Source organism: Eubalaena glacialis, chromosome 2 (assembly GCF_028564815.1).
Source record: "Eubalaena glacialis isolate mEubGla1 chromosome 2, mEubGla1.1.hap2.+ XY, whole genome shotgun sequence".
NCBI classification, from domain to species: domain Eukaryota; kingdom Metazoa; phylum Chordata; class Mammalia; order Artiodactyla; family Balaenidae; genus Eubalaena; species Eubalaena glacialis.
Genome location: NC_083717.1, coordinates 30,265,792 through 30,290,414, shown reverse-complemented (window position 1 = coordinate 30,290,414; position 24,623 = coordinate 30,265,792). Strand labels below are relative to the sequence as shown.

At 39.8% G+C, this 24,623-nt stretch overlaps 1 protein-coding gene across 19 annotated transcripts in view; it reads left to right on the top strand.

Annotated features, from left to right (window-relative positions):
• Positions 1-5,286, top strand: part of ZMYND11 (zinc finger MYND-type containing 11) — a 130,159-nt gene extending 124,873 nt beyond the window's left edge. For all 19 annotated transcript variants that reach the window (XM_061179732.1, XM_061179730.1, XM_061179738.1 and 16 more), the window contains one exon: positions 2,986-5,286. In XM_061179732.1, the coding sequence (XP_061035715.1) occupies positions 2,986-3,108 (123 nt within the window). In that variant the 3' untranslated portion in view covers positions 3,109-5,286. The remainder of the gene's footprint in view (positions 1-2,985) is intronic.
• The last annotated feature ends 19,337 nt before the right edge of the window (positions 5,287-24,623 follow it).

Genomic DNA, 24,623 nt, shown 5'->3' with positions numbered 1-24,623 from the left:
ACTGCATAACCTAAATTTTTCTTTGATCCATTGGTTGTTTAAAAGTGTTTTTTTAAATTTCCACAACTTTGAATTTTCCAGTTTTACTTTTGTTTTTGCTTTCTTATTTTATCCCATTGTGGTCAAAAAAGATACTTAGTCTGATATCTACCTTTTAAAATATGTTGAGACTTAATTTGTAAAGTGTCCCACATGCACTTGAAGAATGTGTGCTCTTGTTGGGCAGAGTGCTCTGTGTGTATCTGTTAGGTCTAGTTGGTTTATTGTGTTAGGCCCTCCATTTCCTTACCTATGTCTGGTGGTTCTATCCCTTAGTGTGAGTGGGATGTTGAAGTCTCTATTATTGTAGAACTGTCTGTTTTTGCTTCTTATGTTTTAGTCATTATGTGTGTAAATATTTATAATTGTTATGTCTTCTTACTGTATTGAACCTTTTATTAATATATAGTGTACTTCTTTGTCTGTTGTAACCTTTTTTTGATTTAAAGTCTATTTTGTGTGAAATTAGTATAGCTACCTTGCTCTCTTTTGGTTCCAATTTGCATGGAATATCTTTTTCCATCCTTTCACTTTCAGCCCATTTGTGTCTTTAGGTCTTAAGTGAGTCTCTTATAGACAGCATATTATAGACATGTTTTTATCCATTCTGCCAATCTGTCTCTTTTGATTGGAGAGTTTAATCTGTGTAAATTTAAAGCCCCATAACTTTTTTGACCCTCATTTCCTGCATTCTTGTTTTTGTGTTTAGTTGATTTTTTGTAGGGAAATGTTTAAGTTCCTTTCCTTGTGTTTATATGCTATAGCAGTTTTCTTTGTGGTTACCACGGGAATTACATTTAACAAACAGCCTAAAGTTATGAGACTCTAATTTGAATTTATAGCAATTTTAGTTTAATAACATATATAAAATCTGTTCCTTTACAGCTCCATCTCAACCCTTTTTGATTGCTCATGTTATAAGATTACATCGTCATACATTGTGTGCCCAAAAACATAAATTAAAAATTCTTTTAAATGTATTAGTCTCCTAACTTATGTAGAAAAAAGATTTGGGGTTACAAACTAATTTACAGTAATACTAGCTTTTATACTAATAACTTTTTTTCTTTAAATCTTGGTTTCTTAAATCAGAAAAGAAAAAGTACAGTTACAAGCCATTGTAAGCCATAGTACTGGCTTTTATAATTGCCCATGTGTTTACCACAGTTGAGATCTTCTGTTTCTCCACGTGGCTCCAGGTCACTGTCTAGTGTCCTTTCATTTCACCTGCAGGACCCCCTGAGTACTTCTTGCAGGTACAAAGGAGAGTTTTGCTGCATATAGGATTCTTCACTGACAGGTTTTTTTTCCTTCTTTTAGCACTTTGACTATATCAGGTCTTTTGGCCTCCAGAATTTCTGATGAGAAATCTGCTGATAACATATTGATGCTCCTTTGTGTATGACAGCTCCCCTCTTTCTTGCTGCTCTCAGGAGTTTCAAAAGTTTGGTTACAACATGTTTCAGTGTGGCTCTCTGAGTTCATCTGACTTGGAGTTACTGAATATTTATATTCATATCTTTCATCAGATTGAAGGAATACTGGCTAAAAACTTCCCCAGTATTCTCTCTGCTCATTTCTCTCTCCCCTCCTTCTGGGACTCCCGTGATGCATATCTTGGTCCATTGGCTGGTGCCCCACAGGTCTTTTTAGGCTCTGTTTGCTCTCCAGTCTTTTCACCTCTCTTGTTAATTTCCATTGTCCTGTCTTCTCTCTGCTCAAATCTGCCTTTGAATCCCTGAAGTCAGTTTTTCACTTCAGTTAATGACTTCTCAGCTCCACGTTTTCTTTTTGGCTTCTATCTTTTTATTGATGATTCCAGTTGTTCATACATCATTTTCTTGACTTTCTCCATATTTTCCTTTAGTTCTTTGACCTTCTTTAATAGTTGTTTTAAAGTCTTTGTCTAATATATCTGCCAGTAGGTCTTTTTCATGGCCAGTTTCTGTTGATTTGTTTTTTTTTTCCTTTGAATAGTCATACTTTCCTGCTTCTTTGTATGCCTTGTGGTTTTTTGTTGAACACTAGACGTTTGAATCTAGTAATATGGTAACTGTAACTCATTTTCTCCTCCTTCTCATAGTTTGATGTTTTTGTTTCTTTGATTGTTGTAGGCTGTCCCTTTCGGTGCCAAAGATCAGATTGAGGTGTAAACTAAATGTCTTCTTAGGTCTTTTCTGAGCCTCTCCTTGGGTATGCACATTCACTTTCTGATTTCTCCTGTATATGCAGTTGATTTTGAATGTCTGGCTTGCAAAAGGGGGAATAAAAGGGCAGTGGCCCTTTAACTCTTCTGGAAGTCACTTCAGCTGGAGGAGTTGTGACAGTGGGGGCAGGGGGTGGAACAGCAATGGCCGCCCATTTCTGTGACCAGAAGCAGCATCTTTTTTGCCCACCCTGGCTCCCACAAGGTGCTCCATTCACAGCTGCTTGGGTGGAGAATGGGGAAGAGGTAGCTGTTACTGTGCTAAGAGCCAAAATTAACCATAACTTGCTGTTCAAGCCTTCAGTAGACTTCAGAGTTCCAAAGTAGTTACTTCAGACTCTACAGCACAGCGGTTGTCCCGGTGGGAAGGGAGATCCTGGTGCTTCTGCTCTGTCATCTTTCCAGAATCTCAGGACCTTTTTAAGAAAATAGAAATTACTTACGCTTGTGTGCTGACGGGAATGCCCTAGTGGAGATGAAAAAGTTGATGCTGTGCCCAAGTAAGCTTGAGTTTGCTGACAAAGGACTGCGTGCTGAGCCTCGGTCATCCATCCCATTGTTTCCTGCCATCCTGCTCAGGACAGAAAACATGTTCTGATGTTCTTGGTGATACTAGTTTAAGCTTGAGCCAGAAAGAGCTTTAAAAGCACAGTTTCAAAAGTCTGTCAATCAATCACTGTACCCAGTTTCCTATGCATTTCATCCCACGTTTAACTGCTGGTATGGTTTCTTGCCTGCAGTGCTACAACTGTGAGGAGGAGGCCATGTACCACTGCTGCTGGAACACCTCCTACTGCTCAATCAAGTGTCAGCAGGAGCACTGGCATGCGGAACACAAGCGCACCTGTCGCCGGAAAAGATGAAGGCTGGTTCTTCCTGGAGAATCACTGACGATTATTCTTCTCAGACACAGCGGTTTTTGTTTCCAAGAAGCCAAAATTGTTTAGAATTTGCTTCCCATTTTGCACCAGCCTTTAAACACTTTTCGTGAAGAAATTTTGCACAGTAGTTAAATCTTTTGTTAACGCTCCTCTGGAGTTTTTCAGGGGGTAAAAGTAACATCAGTGGAGGGTATTATTTTAAATAAATTTTAATTGAGAGTTTGTTGCATTTTCAGCAAATTTTAAAACATTTTTAGGTTTTACAGAGATTTTAACCTTTAAACAACAGATCTTTAAAAAAACAGCAGGTGAAGAATACAAGTGAGTTTAACAAAGAAACGTTTAAAATAGATCTGAATGTAAGAACTACAGAACTGTTTCAGAAATAAAGCATACTACCTTGATGTGAAATTTATTTCTTAACCTTGTTGAGCTGGTTTTGTTCAGCTTAATTTACTGTTTAAAGGCATTATCTATTGGTTATGCCAGTGGGTATATGATTGATTGAATTTAGGGAACAGGGTTGACACAGCAGGTGCTAGTCCTGCATATTTTTTCTTAAATATTTCCCAATTGTGTTTTTCATTATTTCTTTTCAATATATAACTTTTATAACAAATTATTAGCTTTGATCTTGTAGTTTAAAATTGCAGGGAACTGGGGTAATCTTTTACTGAGCTGGATCTTAGAGAAAATGAATATTTAAATTTTAAAGTTTGCACATTTCATCTTTGTCCTAACATGAGTGCTTGTAACAAAATAAACAAAAATAAAATAAAAAGCCAAAAACTACCTTTATCCATACATGAAATTATAGATGAGGCATACAAATTTCTTTAATGCTTCCCTTCCCTCCCCAAATATCATCTGATTGATTGATTGATTGCCTATTATCTGGTGTCACCTCTTACATTGTAAGTAAGTTAATACTGAAAGGAAAGAAAGCACTTAAGTTTCACAGAAGCCGTTATGTTTGTAGTAGTGGGTCATTGCCTACTAATGAACTCCACCACTGTACACAGAATGAAGAATAATGCATGTTAATTTTCTTGTATTAAAGATGCCGTGATTTGTAAAAAGTCTGTATTTTGCGGAATGTCTGGATTAAGAAGCATTACCAATAGGAATGGATCGATAGTTGAATAATGATTTTTTTTTTATACATAGACATATAAAATACAGCCAGGAAAACTTAAATTACTTTTTACAAAAAAAAAAAAAAACTCAATTTATGTTTCTTCAAAGACTGATCTTAGACCAAGTCAAAATAAATTCCCATTTATCATTTATTTTTAAGGTTAGAGAAATAATTTGTAAATATTTATTTAGACCTTTGATATTTATTAAAGCAATTAATTACACACCATGTAAGTGAGAGAATCAGGAGAAAAACCTTTTAAAAAGTTTTCTCCAGGTTTGTCAGGGTCACTCTAAAGAGCCTTCTGTGAAATGATCATCCATCCAGTCCTGATGCTGTTACAGATGGTGGTGACACAAGTTAATCGACAAGCTACTGCCCAGTGGTGCCCAATGGCTTGTAGGATCTGCCCAGTATCCCCATTTCAGCACCGTACCTGGATTACGCAGGGACTCGGCATTCTCGGTCCCTCCTTGTTGCTGTGTGATTAGTCAGTGTTGCCACGGTGCCGTGGTCTGAGCGAGACGATGTAACCACGAACACTTAACCTTCTCTGATTGATTGATTGTTTTTCAAGTTTTAAAACTTCGATCCACCCCTATGAGAGCAAGTTATTGTGGAACTATTTTTGGTGTAAAATCATTCCAGAGTGTGTACTATTTACCGATAGCTGCATGAAAGTAAGATTCGTGTTACTTTGGCTTTTTTGTCTCCGTTGACACGGTTGCACATTTCCAAGTTACTACAGCGTGAAAACTGTGTGTTAAAAAAAAACAAAAAACAAAATTAAAAAAAGAGATTGTGGCCTGGTTTTGTAAAAGTTTTAGGTAAAATTACAATTGATTGTTTTAGGAATCATTATTAAAAATTTTCTGCAATCATAAAGCTATATCAAGGTGTTGAGCTTAGCCACTATGCACATTGTAATTATTCATCATGGCTGTCCAGTTCTATGATGCATTCTGGCATTTTGTAAGCTGCTCTGACTAGCAATATATAGGTTCATTTAATGTGTTAACATTGGTTAATAAATGTATTTAAAAAAAAACTGCCTTTAATAAGTTGTTGATTTAGTCCATTCCCCTAGACCAAAACAAACACAACTGTATCACATGGTAATCATATACTGTGGGCGATCCATTGGTGACTGTTTAACTTTATATAAAATCAGTGTGTTAAAAATAATTTACTTAAACATTTGTTTAAGTTGAATTTACTTTTACCAGTTGTCAAGTTCAGGTTTGTTTGACTACAAAGCCCCTTTTCTGGGTAAACTCATGCTAGGCTGAACATAAAGATAGAAAATTATTCAATGAACATTTGAAATTAGTCAATATCATCAATTTCAATGCATCTAGAATCACATCCATCATCTCACCTTGCATCACTGCACTCCTCCAACCAATTCACATGCCAATCTCAATTCAAGCCAGCATCACCCTCCTGACCAGACTGTAATGTAGTAAGTGGCTCGACCCTCTTCTTTGCCTCCCTCTCTAATTCAGTGGTTCTCAAACTTTTGACATCAGGATCACAAGAGGGCTTGTTCAAACACTGCTGGTCTCCACCCCCAGCATTTTCATCGCCGACAAGTTCCGAAGTGTTGCTGATGAGGGCATCCTTTCATAACCACTGCTTTACTGATGAAAATAAAAACAGACCCTTTCATGAACAATATCCATAAAGTTACAGTATTTTACAGAGTCCTAGGGCCCATCTGTAGACTTCCCACCCCCAGAAGGATCCAGGTCCCTCAGGTTAAGAATCCCGGATCCAGTGAGATTAGAGAAGCAAAAATAGGAGAGGTAGCAAGAGTCCTGTTACTGTGATCTAGATCAGAGCCTCTCAAATGTTCATGTGCACACAAATCACCTGGGGATCTAGTTAAAATGCAGACTCTGACTTAGATGGTCTGGGGTGGGTGGAGCTGGTGACTCTGCCATTTCTCATAAGCTTCCAAGTGATGATACTGCTTGTACTGGCCAGGGATTACACCTGAGAGGCTAGGTCTTAAAGGATATGTAAGTGCTCAGAAGTTTAACTACTACTACCACACTAAATTATAAACTATAAAACAATGCTGTCAAGTGAAATTATGTAACGTGAGGTACCTAAGAAATTTAAAATTTTCTAGTAACCATACTAAATATTAAACCATTAAATAACCATATTAAATATTTAACCGTATTAAGGAACAGGTTAATTTTAATAATATATCCTACTTAACCTAGTATATCCAAAATATTTCAATATTTAATTAATATAAAAATGAGACATTTTATATTCTTGTTTTACACTAAGTCTTCAAAACCCAGTGTGTGTTGCATGCTTTCAGCACATCTCCGTTCGGACTAGCCACAGTTTATTCACGTGTGGCTGATGACTACCCATGTTGGACAGAGCAACCTAAAAACAAGAGCTTTGTCTTACCAAGTAAGGGCCCCCATCAGCACCTGACCTGTAGTCAATATGCATTTAGCAAATGTTTAGTAGAGGTCCTCCTTGAAACCTAGGAGCTGACAAGAAAAAAATTAATCAGTTTTCACCAGAATTTGACCTCTCTGAGGGTAGGCTTAGTCTTTCAGAGTCTGAGATTTGAGAGCTTAAAAATCTTCCAACAACCTCTAAACTGACATTGCAAGTAGGTAGCCCTGGAAAGTTACCTAAGGATCCCTGTGGCTCTACAGGGCAGTTTGAAAACCGTTATCTACTCCAACTCCTTAACCTCATATTGGAGAGAAAGCCGAGACCCAGAGCTGCTCAAAGTCACGAACCAGGTTCCTGATGACATACCTCCTGTTCTACAGCCCCATGAAGACGGTCTGTGGCTTAATAAAGTCTTGCAATGATAAATAATCCCTACCTCCAGGAACAGGAAAGAGTATAACTGGAGGTATAGACTGCTAAGGAAATTTAGAAGACACAGTGTAAATATTATTCATTCATTTAATAAATACTTGAGCTCCTACAGCATTTGTGTTAGATGCTAAGTGTATGATAATGAGCAGAACAGACATATTTCCTCTCTCTATGTAGCTTATATTCTAGTGAGGGCATCAATCAAATAAGTACAACTTTAATTATAACCCAGAGTTGGGTGCAATGAAGAAAAAATATGGGACTATAGGATACAGAGAAAGCATACAACAGGAGGGGAAAGAATTAGGGAAGGCTTAAAAAAACCTGTACGTAAGCTTGAACTTGAAAGGTGAGCAGGAGTTAGCTGGAGAAGAAAGGCATTCCAGAGGATCCAACATTGATTTCGGATGATTCATTTTTTTCCTTCATATTTTTACTATGAACATAACTTTTAAAACCAGGAAAAAAAGTTACAGAAGAAACAAAATTCTTGGCTAGAGTGGTCTGCAGGGTTAAAGGTTACAGGAGAGTAATTTTTTTCAAGCAATGAGAGAGATTTGACATGGTTAAGGAAGCCATCAGACAGGAAGCAGGAATGAGGGTGACGCCATGAGAGAATAACTAGAGGGTAACCTCACAGTGACTGCGGAACACAAGATGAGATGATTCAAAACGACAGATGATAAAGAAGTGAAGATGCGAGAAGCCTACTCTTGAAAACTGCTCGTGAATGGGAGGGAAATTATGTTTAGGACAAGAAGAGGCATAGACAAGTGATATCAGCATCACGGTGGTGTAGGGTGTTCCTCCTTTTGTCCTTTTTCAACAAAGAATTAGGGCATCTTTCATGAACACAAGCACCTCTGTGGTTGCTGTGGGAACCAGCACCATATGCCAGGGGACCGGTAAGGGGTCTTGCCCACCTCTGCATCTGGTAATAGGGTTAGGGTTAGACCTTGATATGGGCTGTGGAGCCCATGGGGCAATAAACTTGCCTGACCCTTCTGGCTGCAGTTGGGAAAAAACCTGGAGAGTGTTGACCTGGGCAGACACCCACAGAAGATAGAGAAATTGCAGAAATCCAGCCTTTCCTAGGGGAGATTCCAGCATGTCATTGGAGAGGGAGAAAGTTCGGATGCAGTGGATCTAGAAGAACTTTCTCAGCACTGCACCCCACCCCCTCACCCCCCAAGGAATCACTGCATACAGAGGATCTATCTGACAGTGGTGACCTCTTTCACAAGAGACAAGGAGAGCGATGAGTGAGTACCTAGCTAGCCAGTGGTGTGGGAAGCAGCTGGAGAACCTGTCTCTCCAGCAGCACCCGGAGTACTGAAGCAGGACTTCCATGACTGCCAAGAGGGAGGAGATCAGGAAAGAAGCAGATAAAAATATCAAAGGTCTTTAAAGCGATGCAGTTCCTGCTAACTGAACTCAGCAAGAAGTCCACCCATGAGCCTCTGGGAGTGCCACTCCTGGGGATCCCCTTACCAGGTCCATGGGCATCCCCAGTGCCCTAAGAGATAAGCTCACACTTTCCCCCACTCTGCAGCCAGCATCTTGTGCGTGACTCCTGAGTGCAGCAGCAAAAGCAAGCTCCAGTAGACAGAGCGTGTGATCAGAGAACTGGCCAGGGTCTGTGGGCAAAGGAGAAGCCAGAAACTTGGGCTGTAGCATCACCTTCTCGAAAACAAAGAAGCCAGTGGCCAGCCTGGTGAGTTGTAAGAACCAAAAAAGATACAAAAGCTTTAAAAGTTTGCCACAAAAGGGAACAAGCAGAGTGGAACAAGGGTACCCAGAAAAAGGCAGAATTAATGACAATACCAACAAACAGAATGCCCCATTTGAAGACAACTAGCAAAGATTTGAGGAGGTGTCTGCTACTTCAAATGCAACAGCAGCAACACAAAACTACAAGGAACATGAAAAATCAAGGAACCATGTCATCGTTAAAAGATAATAATTCTCCAATAACCAAGCTTAATGTCATGGAATTTTGTGATCTAGTTGATAAAGAATTCAAAATAGCTGTTTTGAAGAAACTCAACAAGCTATAGGAAAGCTCAGAACGACAATTCAATGAAATCATGAAAAGAAAAACACTGGTTCAAAATGATATTTACCAAAGAAATAGAAATTATAAAAAAGAACCAAGGAGAAATTCTGGAGCTGAATAACTCAATGAATGAAATGAAAAATGCAGCAGAGAGCATCTGCAGTGGAGTCCAGCAAAGGGGAGACAGAATAAGTGCGTTAGGTGATGGGAATTTGAAGTAATCCAGTTAGAGGAGAACAAAGAAAAGGAGAAAGAATGAAAAAGAGTGAAGAAAACCTATATGACCTATAGGATTCCATCAAAAGAACAAATAGAATAATTGGGGTTTCAGAAGGAGGAGAGGGAGAAGGGAGCAGAAAGTTTATTTAAAGAAATAATAGTTGAGAACTTCCCAAACCTGGGGAGGGAATGAACTGGAAATCTACATTCACAAAGTTAATAGATCACCCAATTTTCTCAGCGCAAAAAAGACCTTCTTCAAGACACATTATAACAAAACTATCAAAAACCACAGATATAGAATTCTAAAAGCAGCCAAAGGAAAAAAAGACTATAATCTACAAAGGAATCCTCATTAGCTATCAGCAGATTTCTCAGCAGAAACCTTATTGGCCAGGAGAGAGTGGAATAACATATTCAAAGTTTTGGAAAAAAAGACACAACGCTGCCAGCCAAAAATGCTCTCTCAGGCCAAGTTACCCCTCAGATATGAAGGAAAAATAAAGATCTTTGTAGACAAAAGCAGAGGGAGTTCATCATCCTAGATCTGCATTTCAAGAAATGCTGAAAGGAGTTCCTCCATATGAAATGAAAAGATGCTAATCAGTGACATGAAAACATAAGAAAATATACAACATACTGGTTAAGGCAAATATATAGTCAGACTTAGAAAACTCTAACTCTGTAATAGGATGGTATGTTAATCATTTAACTGTAGTGTAAAGATCAAAGGAAAGGTATTAAAATAATTACAGATACTACAATTTGTTACTGCATACACAATATAAAAGAGTTAAATAATGACATACAAAATTTTAAAAGGGGGAGTCAATAAGTGAAGATTTTATAGCTGATCAAAGTTAAGTTGCTATCAGCTTAAAATGGACTATTTTATCTATGAGAGTTCTTATGTAAACCTCACGGGAATCACAAAGCAAAAACCTAGAGTAGATTAAAAAGGGGGAAACAGAGAGAACCACCACAAAAAAATCACAAATTTACGAAGGTGGGCAGAAACAGACAGAAAGGAAACATTGGAAATGCAAAACAACCAGAAAATAATTAGTAGGATGGCATTAGTAAGTCCTTGACGCTAAATGTAAATGGATTGAATTCACCAATCAAAAGCTAAAGAGTGACTAGATAGATTGAAAAAAAAAAAAAAAAAAGCCACACAAGACCCAACAATATGCTGCCCACAAAAGATCCACTTCAGGTTTAAAGACACATAAGCTCAAAGTGAAGGGATAGAAAAAGATATTGCATGCAAGTGGAAAGCAAAAAAAAGAGCAGGGATAGCTATACTTATATCAGACAAAACAGACTTTAAGCCAAAAACAGTAATAAGAAAGAAAGTCAATATTTAATGATAAGGGGGTCAATTCATCAGGAAGATAAAAACAACTATAAACTATAAAATATATATGCATCCAACATCACAGCGCCTAAATATATTAAGCAATAGTAACAGAACTGAAGGGAAAAATAGAAAAAAATACAATAGTTGGGGGATCCAATACCCCACATTCAGCAATTGTTAGATTATCTAGACAGAAAATACCAGGAAATGTTGAGTTTGAACCATACATTAGACTGAACTGAACTAATGGGCATTTATAGACATTCCATCCAACAGAAGGAGAATACACATTCTTCTCAAGTGCATACAGAACATTCTCCAGGATAGATCTATGATATGACACAAAAAATGTCTCAGCAAATTTAAGAAGGCTGAAATCATACCAAGTATCTTTTCTAACCACAATAATATGGAACTAGATATCAACAACAGAGGAATGCTGAAAAATCTACAAATGTGGAAATTAACACACTCCAGAATCACCAACGGGTCAAAGAAGAAATCAAAAGAGAAATGAGAAAATACAGCAAAACAAATGAAAATGGAAACAAAACATACCAAAACCTATGGGATGCTGCAAATGCAGTTCTGAGAGGGAATTTTATACCAATAAATGCATATATTAAGAAAATGGAAAGATCTCAAATAAACAACATAACTTTATACCTCAAGGAACTAGAAAAAGAAGGAAAAATGAACCCTAAATTTAGTGAAAGGAAATAAAGATCAGAGCTGTAATAAATGAAATAGAGACAAGAAAAACAATAGAAAAAAAAAATGAAACTCAGAGCTGTTTTTTTGAAAAGATAAACAAAATTTACAAATCTTTATTTGTAAAAAAACAAGAAAAAAAGAGAGAATGAATACACAAATAAATAAAATCAAAAATGAAAGGGAAGAGGTTACAACTGGTACTACAGAAATACAAAGGATCATGAAACTATCATAAACAATTATACACCAGTAAATTAGATAACTCAGAAGAAGTGGATAAATTCCTAGAAACATACAACCTGTCAAGACTGAATCAGGAATAAACAGAGAATCTGAACAGACTAGTAACGAGTAAGGAGATTGAATCAATAGTCAAAACTGAAGCAGACTCCCAGATATAGAGAACAAACTAGTGGTTACCAGTAGGGAGAGCGAAGGGGGAAAAAAGGGTTATTATGGGATACATGAAATCATGTGTATAAAACTTTTGAAAATTGTAAAGCATTATAGAATTTAAAGAATCTTTCATTCAAAAAGAAAAAAACAATTCTAAAATTTGTATGGAACCACAAAGACCCTTAATAGCCAAAGCAATCGTAAGAAAGAACAACAAAGACAGAGGTATCACACTTCCTGATTTCAATCTATATTACAAAGTTAGAGTAATTTAAAAAGTATGGTGCTATCATAAAAAGAGACATAGAGAGGTCAATTGAACAGACTAGATAGCCCAGAAATACCCGCCTCCCCCATTTACGGTCAACCAATATTTGACTAGAGAGCCAAGAACACTCAATGGGAAAAGGACAGTCTCTTCCACAAATGGAGCTGGGAAAGCTTGAATAACCACACAAAGAGTAATGAAATTGGACCCCTATCTTACACCACTTACATAAATTAACTTGAAGTGGATTAAAGACGTAAGCATGAGACCTGATGATAAAACTCCTAGAAGAAAACATAGGAAAGAAACTCCTTAACATTAATCTTGGCAATGATTTTCTAGATATGACACCAAACGCACAAGCAACAAAAGCAAAATTCAACAAGTGGGACTACATCAAACTAAAAAGCTTCTGCACAGCAAAAGAGCCAATAAAAAATGAAAAGGCAAACTATGAAATAGGGAAAAATATTTGCAAAACACATATTGGATAAGGATTTAATATCCAAAATATAAACAACTCACAACTCAATAACATAAAAGCAAACAATCTGATTTAAAAATGAGCAGAGGAACCAAATAAAAAAATTTTTCAAAGACATGCAGGTGGCTGGCTAACAGGTACATGAAAACATGCTCAACATCATCAGTCACCAGGAAATGCAAATCAAAACCACAATGAAATGTCACCTCACACCGTTAGAATGGCCATCATCAAAAAGACACAAGAAAACAAGTGTTGACCAGGATGTGGAGAAAGGGAACACTTATGTACTGTTGTTGGAAATGTAAATTGGTTTAGCTACTATGGAAAACAGTAGGGAGGTTCCCCCAAAATTAAAAATAGAACTACCATCTGATCCAGCAATTCCACTCCTGGGTATATAGCCAAAGGAAGTGAAAACAGGATATCAAAGAGATATATGCATTCCCATGTTTACTGCAGTATTCACAACAGCCAAGATATGGAAACTACCTAGGTGTCTGTCAGTGGATGGATGGATGCATAAAGAAGTTGTGGTACTTATACACAATGCAATATTATTTAGCCATGAGAAAGAAGGAAATGCTGACATCTGTGACAACATGGATGGACCTTGTGGTCATTATGCTAAGTGAGATAAGTCAGACAGAGAAAGACAAATACTGCATGATCTCATTTAAATGTGGAATCTAAAAGAGCCAAACTCATAAAAACAGACAGTAGAATGGTGGTCACCAGGGACTGAGGGGTGGGGGAATTGGGAGAAAACTTGCAACCAATAGGCAAATAAGTTTTGGAAAACTAGTATGCAACATAGTGATTACAGACAACAATACTATATTATAAACTTTTGCTAAGAGACTAGGTCTTAATTTCCACCACAAACAGTTATGTGATGTGATGGATGTGTTAGCTAACACTACAATGGTACTCATATTGCAATATATAGATGTACTAAATCAACATGTTGTACACCTTAAACTTATACCATGTTATATGCCAATTATATCTCAATAAAAATAAATTTTAAAAAAGAAGAATACATTTATAATTTAACAAGGAGAGCTGATTGAGAGAGAGCACAAAGGTGCGAGTCTTCTACAATGTAGAATTTTTTAAAATTATCTTTTGTTTAGCTCTTTTTGGTGGTTCAAAAATAATTATTAAATAGCAATTATGATAATAGTACAACATCTGACTATAGACTGTGGTCTGAATTCTATTATTTATGGAATATAACTTCATAAGAGTTTCTGTATATTCACCACACAGCTCTTTTTTTCTTTATTCTTTTAGCCAAAGAACTTTTATTCCACTGAACCAACTATCTTAAAAAAATTTTTTTTTGCATTTAAAAAATATTTTTAGAACAGTTTTAGTTTTACAACAAAATTGAGAAGAAGGGACCAAGATTTCCCATATGTCCCCTTCCACCACACATACACAGCCTCACCCATTATAGACATCACTCACGAGAAGTTTTAAAAATTTTTTACCAAGGATGAGCCTACATGAACACAATCACCTAAAGTTCGTAGTTGACATCAGAGTTCACTCTTGGTGTTGTACATTCTAAGGGTTTGCACAAATGTGTAATGACATATATCCATCATAGTATCATATAGAATGTTTTCATTATCCTAAAAATCCTCTGTGCTCTGTCTAGTCATCTCTCCCCACCACCATCTCTGGTAACCACTAATCTTTAAATTGTCTCCATAGATTTGTCTTTTCCTGAATGTCATATTGGTGGAATCATACAGTATTTAGCTTTTTCTGATTGGCTTCTTTCACTTCGTAATTTATCATTTAAGGTTCTTCCATGTCTTCTCATTATCTGCGAGCTTATTTTTTTAGCACTGAATAATATTCCACTGTCTGGATATACTTCAGTTTATTTATCCACTCACCTACTGAAGGCAACTATGAATCAAGCTGCTATAAACATCTGTGTGGAGGTTTTTGTATGGACATAAGTTTTCCTTTGGGTAAACACCAAGGAATGTGATTGTCGGATTGTATGGTAAGAGTACGTTTCATTTCGTAAGAAACTACCAAATTGTTTTCCAAAGTGGTTGCATCATTTTGCATTCCCACCAGCAACGTATGAGAGTTTTTGTTGCTTCACATCCTCGCTGGCATTTGGTGTTATCAGTGCTTTGGTTTTTGATCATTCTAAGTAAGTTGTGTAGTGTTATCTCATTGCTGTTTTAATTTTCATTTTCCTGATGAAATATGATGTGGAACATCTTTTCATATGCTTAACTGCCATCTGTATATCTTCTTTGGTGGCATATCTAATCAGGTCATTGGTCCTCTTTTTATTTGGGTTGTCCATTTTCTTATTGTTGATTTTTAATAATTCTTTGTATATTTTAGATAAGGGTCCTTTATCAGATGTGTCTTTTGCAAATATTTTCTCCCAGTCTGTGGCTTGTCATTTCATTCTCTTAACACTGTCTTTCACAGAGAAGTTTTTAATTTTAATGAAGTCCAGTTTATCAATTTTTTTTCATGGATCATGCCTTTAATGTTATATCTAAAAAGGCATCACCATACTGAAGATCATCTACGTTTTCCCCTATGTTATCTTTTAGGCGTTTTACAGTTTTGTGTTTTACACTTTGGTGTAAGATCATTTTGAGTTAATTTTAGTGAAGGGTGTTAAGGTCTGTGTCTAGATTCATATTTTTGCATGTGGATGTCTAGTCATTTCAGCACCATTTGTTGAAGATACTATCTTTGCTCCATTGTATTGCTTTTGTTCCTTTGTAAAAGATCAGTTGGCTATATTTATGAGGACCTATTTCTTGCCTCTCTACTCTGTCCCACTGGTCTATTATCTATTCTTTTTCCAATACACACTGTCTTGATTACCAAGGCTTTATAGTAAGTCTTAAAGTCAAGCTGCATAAGTCCTCCAAATTTGCTCTTCTCCTTCAATATTGTGTTGGCTATTCTGGGTCTTATGACTCTCCATATAAATTTTAGAATCAGTTTGTCAATATCTACAAAATAATTTTCTGGGATCTTATTGGGATTGCATTGAGTCAAGGTAGGAGGAATTGACATCTTGATAATATTAAGTCTTCCTACCCATGAGTAAGGAATATCTCTCCATTTATTCTTTGATTTTGTTCATCAGAGTTGTGTAGTTCTCATGTAGTTTTTATATGTATTTCACATTTATACCTAAGTATTTCATTTTGGGAGTGCTAAAGTAAATGGCATTGTGCTTTTAATTTCAAATTCTACTTGCTCATTACTGGTATATAGGAAAATGATTGGCTTTTGTATGTTAACCTTGTATCCTGCAACCTTGCTGTAGTCACTTATTAGGCCCAGGAGTTGTTTCATTGATTCTTTTGGATTTTCTCCATAGACAATCATGTCATCTACAAACAAAGCAGTTTTATGTCTTCCTTCCTAATCTATGTATATTTTATTACCTTTTCTTGCATTGTTGCATTAGCAAGTACTTCCAGTACAATGTTGAAAAGGAGTGGTGAGAGGGGAATGTCTCTGCATTGTGCCTAATCTTAGTGGGAAAGCTTTGAGTTTCTCACCATGAAGTATGATTTCAGCTGTAGGTTTTTTGTAGATGTTCTTTATCAAGCTGGAGAAATTATCCTCTGTTCCTAGTTTACTAACAACAAGAGCATCAACAAAGTAGCAATACTGTCTTCAAATCTATGAACATAGGATGCATTTTCTTTTACTTATATCTTCTTTAATTTCTTTCAGCAATGCTTTATAGTTTTCATTATACCCAAAGTGATCTACAGATCCAATGTAATACCTATCCAAATTCCAAAGACGTTTTTGCACAAAAAGAAAACCCCATCCTAAAATTCATATGAAATCTTAAAGGACCTCAAATATCCAAAACAACCTTGAAAAAGAAGATAAAAGTGGAAGGATTCACACGTCCTGATTTTAAAACCTACTACAAAGCTACAGTAATCAAAATGACATGGTATTGACATAATACTGACATAGGAATCGCATAGAGAGCCCAGTAATAAACCCCAGCATATATTTTCAAATAGTTTTTGACAATGGTGTCAAGACCATTCAATGCAGATAGGACAGGTTTTTCAACAAATGGTGCTAGAAAATGATATCCACATGCAAAAGAATGAAGTTGGAGCCTTGCCAACACCATATACAAAAAATACCTCAAAATGGATCAAAGACCTCAATGTAAGCCCTAACTCTATAAAACTCTTAGAAGAAAACATAGGGTCAAAACTTCCCATATTAGATTTGACAATGACTTCTTAAATATGACACCAAAGGCACAGGCAACCAAAAAAACAAGTAGAAAAACTTGGCTTCATGAAAATTTTTAAATTTTGTGCATTGAAAGACACTATCTACAGAAGGCAACCCACAGAATGGGAGAATATATCTGCAAATCATGTATCTGATAAGGGATTTATATCCAGAATACACAGAGAACTCCTAAAACTCAAAACAAACAAACAACTCAATTCAAAAATGGGCAAAGGACTTGAACAGACATATCTCCAATGAAGAGCTACAGACTGTCAATAATCACATGAAAAGATGTTCAGCATCACTAGTTATTGGGGAAATGCAAATCAAAGCTATGAGATACAACCTTACATCTATTAGAATGGCTACTATCAAAACAAAACAAAACAGAAAATAAGTGTTGGTAAGGATGTGGAGAAATCAGAACTCTTGTGCACTGTTGGTGGGAATGTAAAATGGTGCAGCCACTGTGGAAAACAGTATGGCAGTTCCCCCTAAAAATTAAAAACAGAATTTTCATACGACCCAGCAATTCATCTCTGGGTATAAACCCAAAAGAACTGAAAGCAGTGTCTTGAAGAGATATTTGTACACCCATGTTCATAGCAGCATTATTCAACAATAGCTAAAACATGTAAGCAACCCAAATGTCCATCAATAACCGAATGAGTAACAAAAGGCAGTCAGACGTCAGAGACATCCGAGTAGTGTCAGTCACGGTAGATAGGGAGCAATGCTCCAATAACAGACTCTGAGTTCCTGAAGCTCAAAATTTCAACTCTGAAGGCCAAGGGGACATCCAGAAACCAGGCAGCAAGGCATGTCATTGAGAGATCATAAGACAAAGGTCACTGCATGGATCCAAAGACCCCTCACCTTTATCCACCTGCAGAAGACACACTTCTCCCCCTACTCTAAAAACTCTTGAGGGGAAGAGCAGGAGAGGGGAAGTTAGCTCAAAGACCCAGTGTTCTTGTCCACGAGAGACTGCACATGACCTGAGAGGACCAATTCTATAATCAGTTTAGACCAAGCTTTCCTTTGAACCAGGTCTGTTCAGTGAGTGAGGTCTCAGGTAGTAGGCAAGATTAGGTTTAAACAAAACAAATTATTACACATTCTTTGTTTAAGAAAAAAAAAAAAAGGAATGACAATCTACTGTTTTCTAATTCATTTTAAAGAGGATCATAAAGATTAAGAAAGATCAAGCTATAATTCTTATAACCTTTTAGTAATTCCGGCCACCGAGTACCTGCTGCTGGAGAGTGAAGACACGCCATGGAGCACACCTTCTCCATTTGTTTGCCTCCAGTCTAAATCCTGCGATTTGTGTTCAGTTTCTTTCCGCTGTTGGTCTTTAGGCCAGAGAGTGGGAGCTCTTCTTATAAATAAATCACTTCCAAGCATTTTATCCTGGATTTTACAAGAGTTTGCAGTAAGTTTTTCAGAAGCATAAAGAATGGTCTTAGGCACTGCCCGAGAATCCCAGAGGGCCTCCCCAGACCCAGGCACCTTCTTGGAGAGTGGCTGTGACATGCCCCCCCCACATTGGGGGGACTCCTCACCTGGGCCTGTGTGTGTGTGGGGTGCTCCTCACCTGGCCTTTGGGCCGAGAGCTGCATCTGCTCTGCTCTTGCTCCTTATCCTGGCTGCCCTGAGCCTGGGTCTGAACAGACAAAATACATAATTAAGAAGGGCTCAGAAAAAAGGATGAGGGAAGAGTGGAAAGGCGGGAGGGGAAGTTTACCTGGCAGAAGGTTCCACGTACAAGTTACGTCTCACCACCTTTTGTGCTAACCGTGCCCCTTGGGAGAGCAGCTGTCAGTGAGACCTGCCGTTTCAGGTCCCTTATCCGTGTGGAAGCTACCTTTTCCCCCAAGTCTGTCTTTGCATCCTTTACCTCTGTCTCTAAAACCCTTCCTGCAGCTCTGGGAGTAACAGATGTCTCCAAGCCCCTACCTGTCCACACGCATTTTTTTTCTTTTTTTAAGCATCCAGCTCAGGTCCCATACCGAACTTTTCTTTGCAAATCAGTCCTTTCCCTCTGGTCTGATGTAACAATTAGGACTGGTTCCTTTTATCCGCAGAAATGGCATAGTATCTTGATGCTATACACATTCCTCTGGTCTCCTAGAAAGCGGCTGGTTCCTCCGGAATTCTGTTTGAGAGCATACAATAAGAGATGAGATTTTTTAAAAGTAAGTAAGTTTATGCACAATTGGAATGCAAAGCGGAATCTTTTCTGGTCTTGTAATATTAAGAAGTACAAGGAAAGTGCCTGATCAGTAGCAACATACACTTATCAGAATGACTATCTCCAGGCCCTCACTCGTCTTAGGCTCCAGAAAGTCTGGAGCCTAAGACGAGTGAGGCTCGTGGAAAAAACCAACTAAGCAGGAGAAGTAACATGGACTGAAAGCATCCTGTGCTCAAGCACAACAAACTCCAAAGCCACACAAGGTGGATAAATTCAACCACATAAACATAAGAAAGTTCATCATGGCAAGAAAAGTGAATTAAAAAAAAAGTGACACAAAGAGGGAAAAAAAAAATTCAACTCATCACAAAGGGCCAATCTCCCCAACTAACAGAAATCACAGCAATGAAGAGGAAAAAGTGTGTACGAGGACAACGCTAAAGAGAAACAGTCACGACTCCCATGCCGATATAAACACGTATCAAAGATTTTACAACTGGTTCAAAGGAGGATTCCAAGAACACCACAGATAACAGAAAACAAGGAATTCTGAAGTGAATTTACAAATAGATGTGAAACAGGTCTGTCTACAGGGACACAATCTGCATTTCTATGGACAAGAATAATCAGTATTATTATCAGTCTTCCACAATTTACAGATTGTAAAGTAGCTCAAAGACAGTAAAAGGCAGAGAACCTGGATAGGTGAGTTAGACAGATCTTCCAATAATCTTTTTTTTTTTTTTTTTTTTTTGCCTTTTAAAAACTTTCACAATAGTAGTTAGTAGTTCAAGGGACATGAACAAACAGTCCACAGAAAGAGAAATACAAGTAGCCTTTAAGATATTTTTAAAATATTCAAACTTACTTATAATGAGATAAATGCTAATTAAATCGATACTTTCTGTCGTTGAAGAGTTGCTGGTGAAAGTGAAAAATCAAAGTGAAACAACTATGGGGCTCTCTGGCAACACCCGTCTAAGTTACAGATGCATTTACCCAATGACTCATCAATCCTATGTCCAGAAATCTACCCATCAGATACGCTTGCCCACATGTAAAATGAACTGTTTTTGTCATAACAAAAGTTGATTGGAAAAGGCTAAGTGTCCACTGACAGGAATGGAATTAGGGAAGATGGAATGCTGTGACGCTTTTTAAAAAATAGCAGCTCTCGGCGCCAACATTACAGAGCAGAGTGTATAGTAGACTACCTTTGGGTTAGAACCAAGGGATGATAGGATATGTATTCATAACTGACTTGTATTCACATAAAGAAACACAGAAATGATACACCAGAAACGAGTATAAACGGCCACCTGTCGTGGACTGTGTGGGGGGGGTGGCGCCAGGACAAGACTGAACCTCTTCCTGTACTTTCCATATTTGGACCATGTGACTGGATTACCTATTCAAAATGTTACCTTTTTTTTTCAAAATGACGATTTGGGTTTTCCTAACAGCCCAGGCTGTAAATGGTGAGGTGGTGATGGCAACACCATGGTAACAGTGATATTTTTCTCTTTTTCCTCTTGTCTAACTGCATTGTGCCTAACTGGAGAGGTCTGGACACCTTCACACACCATGCGCCAGCCCACTCGTGCTTTCTAGCTTCATTTTCCATAACTCGACTGTTGTCCCTGACGATCTCGTGCCTCCTGGAACCTCCTCCCTTATCCTCCTTAAGTGCTTTAAACATAGTAGGAGCTCCTTACAGCCATTAAACTGACTTATTGTCCTTGTTCCCTGAACCTCAAGGAGCCACGGGAGCCCACGGCTGAGTGAATCGAGGATTATGTAGCAGAGATGTCTGGACGAAGGACAGGCTGGAAAAACAGAGAGGTGCCCATGGGGAGAAGGACCTTCCTGCAGCAAATTATCCTCCACAGACCACTCTCTCACATGACTAAACAAGATATTTAACATGTGAAAACTTGAACGTTTGACTTGAATTTTAAGCAGACCAAATGGAGGCTTTAATTGTTCACATTACAAAGGACCATGGGGTCTCTGTAAACAGCTTCTCAAGTGTTTCTCCTTATATCCTGAAACATTTGATAGAGTTAGAAACGAATAGCAAAGTGTTAGCCTCTGCTGATAGATTATCAATCAGGCACTGAGATATAAAATTCTGAACTTGGCTGTTTAAAAAGAATCCTGACATTTTAGGGACTTCCCTGTTGTTCAGTGCAGGATACCAGGCACCCTAACTCCTATACCACGAAGGGAGGCCGGAGAGGCTGCTCTGGTATTGCTTGCCGACAGGTCGTATCGGCACGACGACGCCCCAGACACCCTGAGGCATGTGGCCAGTTCACCCCGGCTTTACTCTGAGAAACACACGAGTCCCTTCCTCCCTGTGCAGTCCCAGCTGGAGGAGGTTAGCTACGAGGAGCACCAGCTGCTTGATGGTGAGACGAGGCACTGGCCTCATCACCGTATTTTGGTTAGAGGATTAGTCTGAAGAACAGCGTGTGTAAGGGAAACAGGATCTTCAAGACCATCTAGTCTCACCCTTCTTTGTAAAGACAGGAAAGCTTACGTGATCTCCTGTGTTGGCAGAGCCAAGACTGACCCTCAGTCTCCGGCTCAGGCCTTGCTGTCCCTGCTGGACACGGACTCGGAGGAGGGTGGCCTCCTCTCCAACTTCAACCCAGCAACAACCCATGGTTGGTGCTCAAATGTTTATTGACTGAATAAGTGAAAGAGACAGAAGTTGGAAAATTAAAACATTTAAAGCCCAAACTATTAGACTCAAACTAATTGCTTTTGAAAGAAAAACCAATATCAGAAGTTAATTCTCAAAAGTTTGCCTTATTACTTGTGTGTCTTACAACAGGAATCAGCAAACTACAACCCCAAATCTGGCCAAATCCAGCTACTATCTATTTTTGTAGGGCCCACAAGCTAAAAGTAGCATTTATACTTGGAAAAAATCCACAGAATAATATTTCATGATGGGAGAATGATATGAAGTTTACGTTTCTGTGTTCTTAAATACAGTTCTGTTGGACCAGATCCTTTCCCACAGACCTGACGGCTGCACCTGGGTCACAACATCAGGACTTGAGTGGTTCAGACAGAAGCCACCTGGCCCTTTACAGACATGTCCGCCACCCCAGCCTTAGCAGGCTGGTGAGGATCTGGTTCAACCCTCACTGGAGCTGTTGCCAAGATGCAGCGTAATCAGTGTGCCATTGTCCGTCCAGGTGTAACTGCCCGCTAACGACCAATGGTTTAACCTTAACCAAAAGCATCCCTAAGACCCATCAAGACCGGCCAGCTCACCTCACAGCCCCCTCCTACCACCAGGAACCCCAGCCGGTGACACGCTGCCGCCACTTCCCAGCTAGGACACCCTGCAGCCATTGTCCAGGTGAGGCTGACCCGAAAGCCGCGCTGCCCCCTTGGTGGCTAGGAGCTTTGCTCTGCAAGGAGAGCGTCGTCTTTGAGGATTCACCCCCTGGCTCTCAGCTTCGGATGCTTTTGATGCTGCCTGACCTGCGGGAAAGCCCGTTGGACAGTGGTCAGGACAGTGGCCTCTGCCCTCTCACGGGGCGGCTGAGGAATGGGATGCACAGCAATGCTGCCCCTTGCCCCCCAGGTTCAGGGAGCATGGACAGGGGTCAGGGACCACCAAGGGTGACTTGACAAGATGCGTGGGTGCATCCGGTCCCTCAGAAAACGTCCCACGGGAATGCAGGGAGGGGGCAGCTCTGGCCGCACGTGGCCCTCACCTCACTGCTCCGTCCCGGGCTCCGCCGAAGTGCGGGTCCCGACGCGGTCCTCGTCCTCCTGACAGTCAGCAGGGCAGGGACGCATCAAGTTAGCGGACCTCTGCCCCTCAGCGGCTCCCCTGTATCTCCTGAACGTCTGCTCGGGCTGGTCTGGCCCGCAGAGAACACACGCCCTGGTCCCCCCAGGGAAGCTGGACAGGCCCAGAGATATCTGTCAACACGTGTCAACACTAACACGAGGTAGGGAAACGAAGCAACATGAGGGGAGTTGAGGCCAAGCCTGGATCCTCTGCGCCCGCACTGCCGGGCTTCCCTTCCTCCTTCTCACTTTCCATTTCTGCTCCTTTGCTTTTCCCCTGGTCAGTCTGTCCCCTGAGCCCGACAGCCCCACGTGGGGCCCCGCGCTCTCTTCACAGGTGACAAGTGAGGAGCTGTGGAGCCGAGCCACCTGCCAGCCTCCTGCCCCGACGACCAGCACGACCGGCCCGGCCACAGATGCCGTCCATCTGCTAGAGGCCTCTGTGGCCGGCCTCTGTGCCAGCCCTGGGTGGGCCTCCGACTCTCCCCCCATGAACGACCGAGTCAGGGGTGACAGTGATGTGCAGTATGGAGGGGGGAGGGGAGGGAAAGGGGGGAGCCGAGGGGTCACCGAGACATGGGGGATCCACCCCAGCCAGAGGAGCTGATGCGTGCACCACCTCGAGGGGTCACCACCACCAACCACCGCCCGAGGCAGCAAGGCCGACCCAAGTCTCTCGCTAAGGTATCGTACTGACTTGGTCTTGCCCAGTTATTTTGTTCATGGATTAACCTTAAAAACGGAAAGACAATAAGAGGTGAATTGAGGGGCCCACTGGACTGGAGCCAGAGCGGCCATGACGGGAAAGATGCCCTCTTGGGACCCAGCGCCCGCCTGGGAGCCGGCAGGAGAGAAAGGGCTGGCCTACGGGTGGGGACCGGGGCTGTGGGTTCTGCTGAGAAGATGTCGTAAGTCAAGACTACAAGTCACAAAAGATGTGGGTGTCAAGGAAACGGAACCTCTCTCCTCGGAAGCAGTGACACCACGTCCCTTGAGGTGGACACACCACCCGACGTGGGACACCAAGACATCAACGAGGACGGTAAGACCCAGAATGATGACCGACCAGCTGACCAAACTCCTGACTGTGTCCCCAGACCTCAGCATTGTGCTGGAGGATGCAAAACGCGGCATCAGAAGAAACTCTACGCACGCATAGGAACACACACGCTGCACAAAGCACGGCCACACGGGGCAGTTCCGTGTCAGCAACGTTTTGAGTCACCCAATGCAGGTGGTCTGCACCAGCCACCCACTTTTATACCCCCAATTAGCGCGGGACGGTCCTGGTACAAGTGGAATTCTAACACATAGGCACTCGGGTGAAGACTGTTGTTCTGTGTGCAGAATCAGTTCTACTGATTTTCACGTGTATTAAACTTATGCTTTTGTAACCATTAGGCTGGAGGTCAGTTAACCCGCTACTACTTTTTTTTTTTTTTTAAAACACCTTTATTGGAGTATCCCGCTACTACTTTCCAAGAGATGAAGCCAAGATCAAAACAAAGATAATTTGGGTTGGAATCGTCAGCGAGACCTATGTCCTGGCAAAGCTTCCTGCTGAGGAGCAGCAGAGAGTATGTGCACACAGACTCACACTCCTTGTTCCTAAAAGTTACCAATAATCTGTACACTTGGAGCAAAATATGAACAAATATATTTAGATATATTTAAAAGAATTAAAAAAAACATTTCACAAAACATTTGTTGCC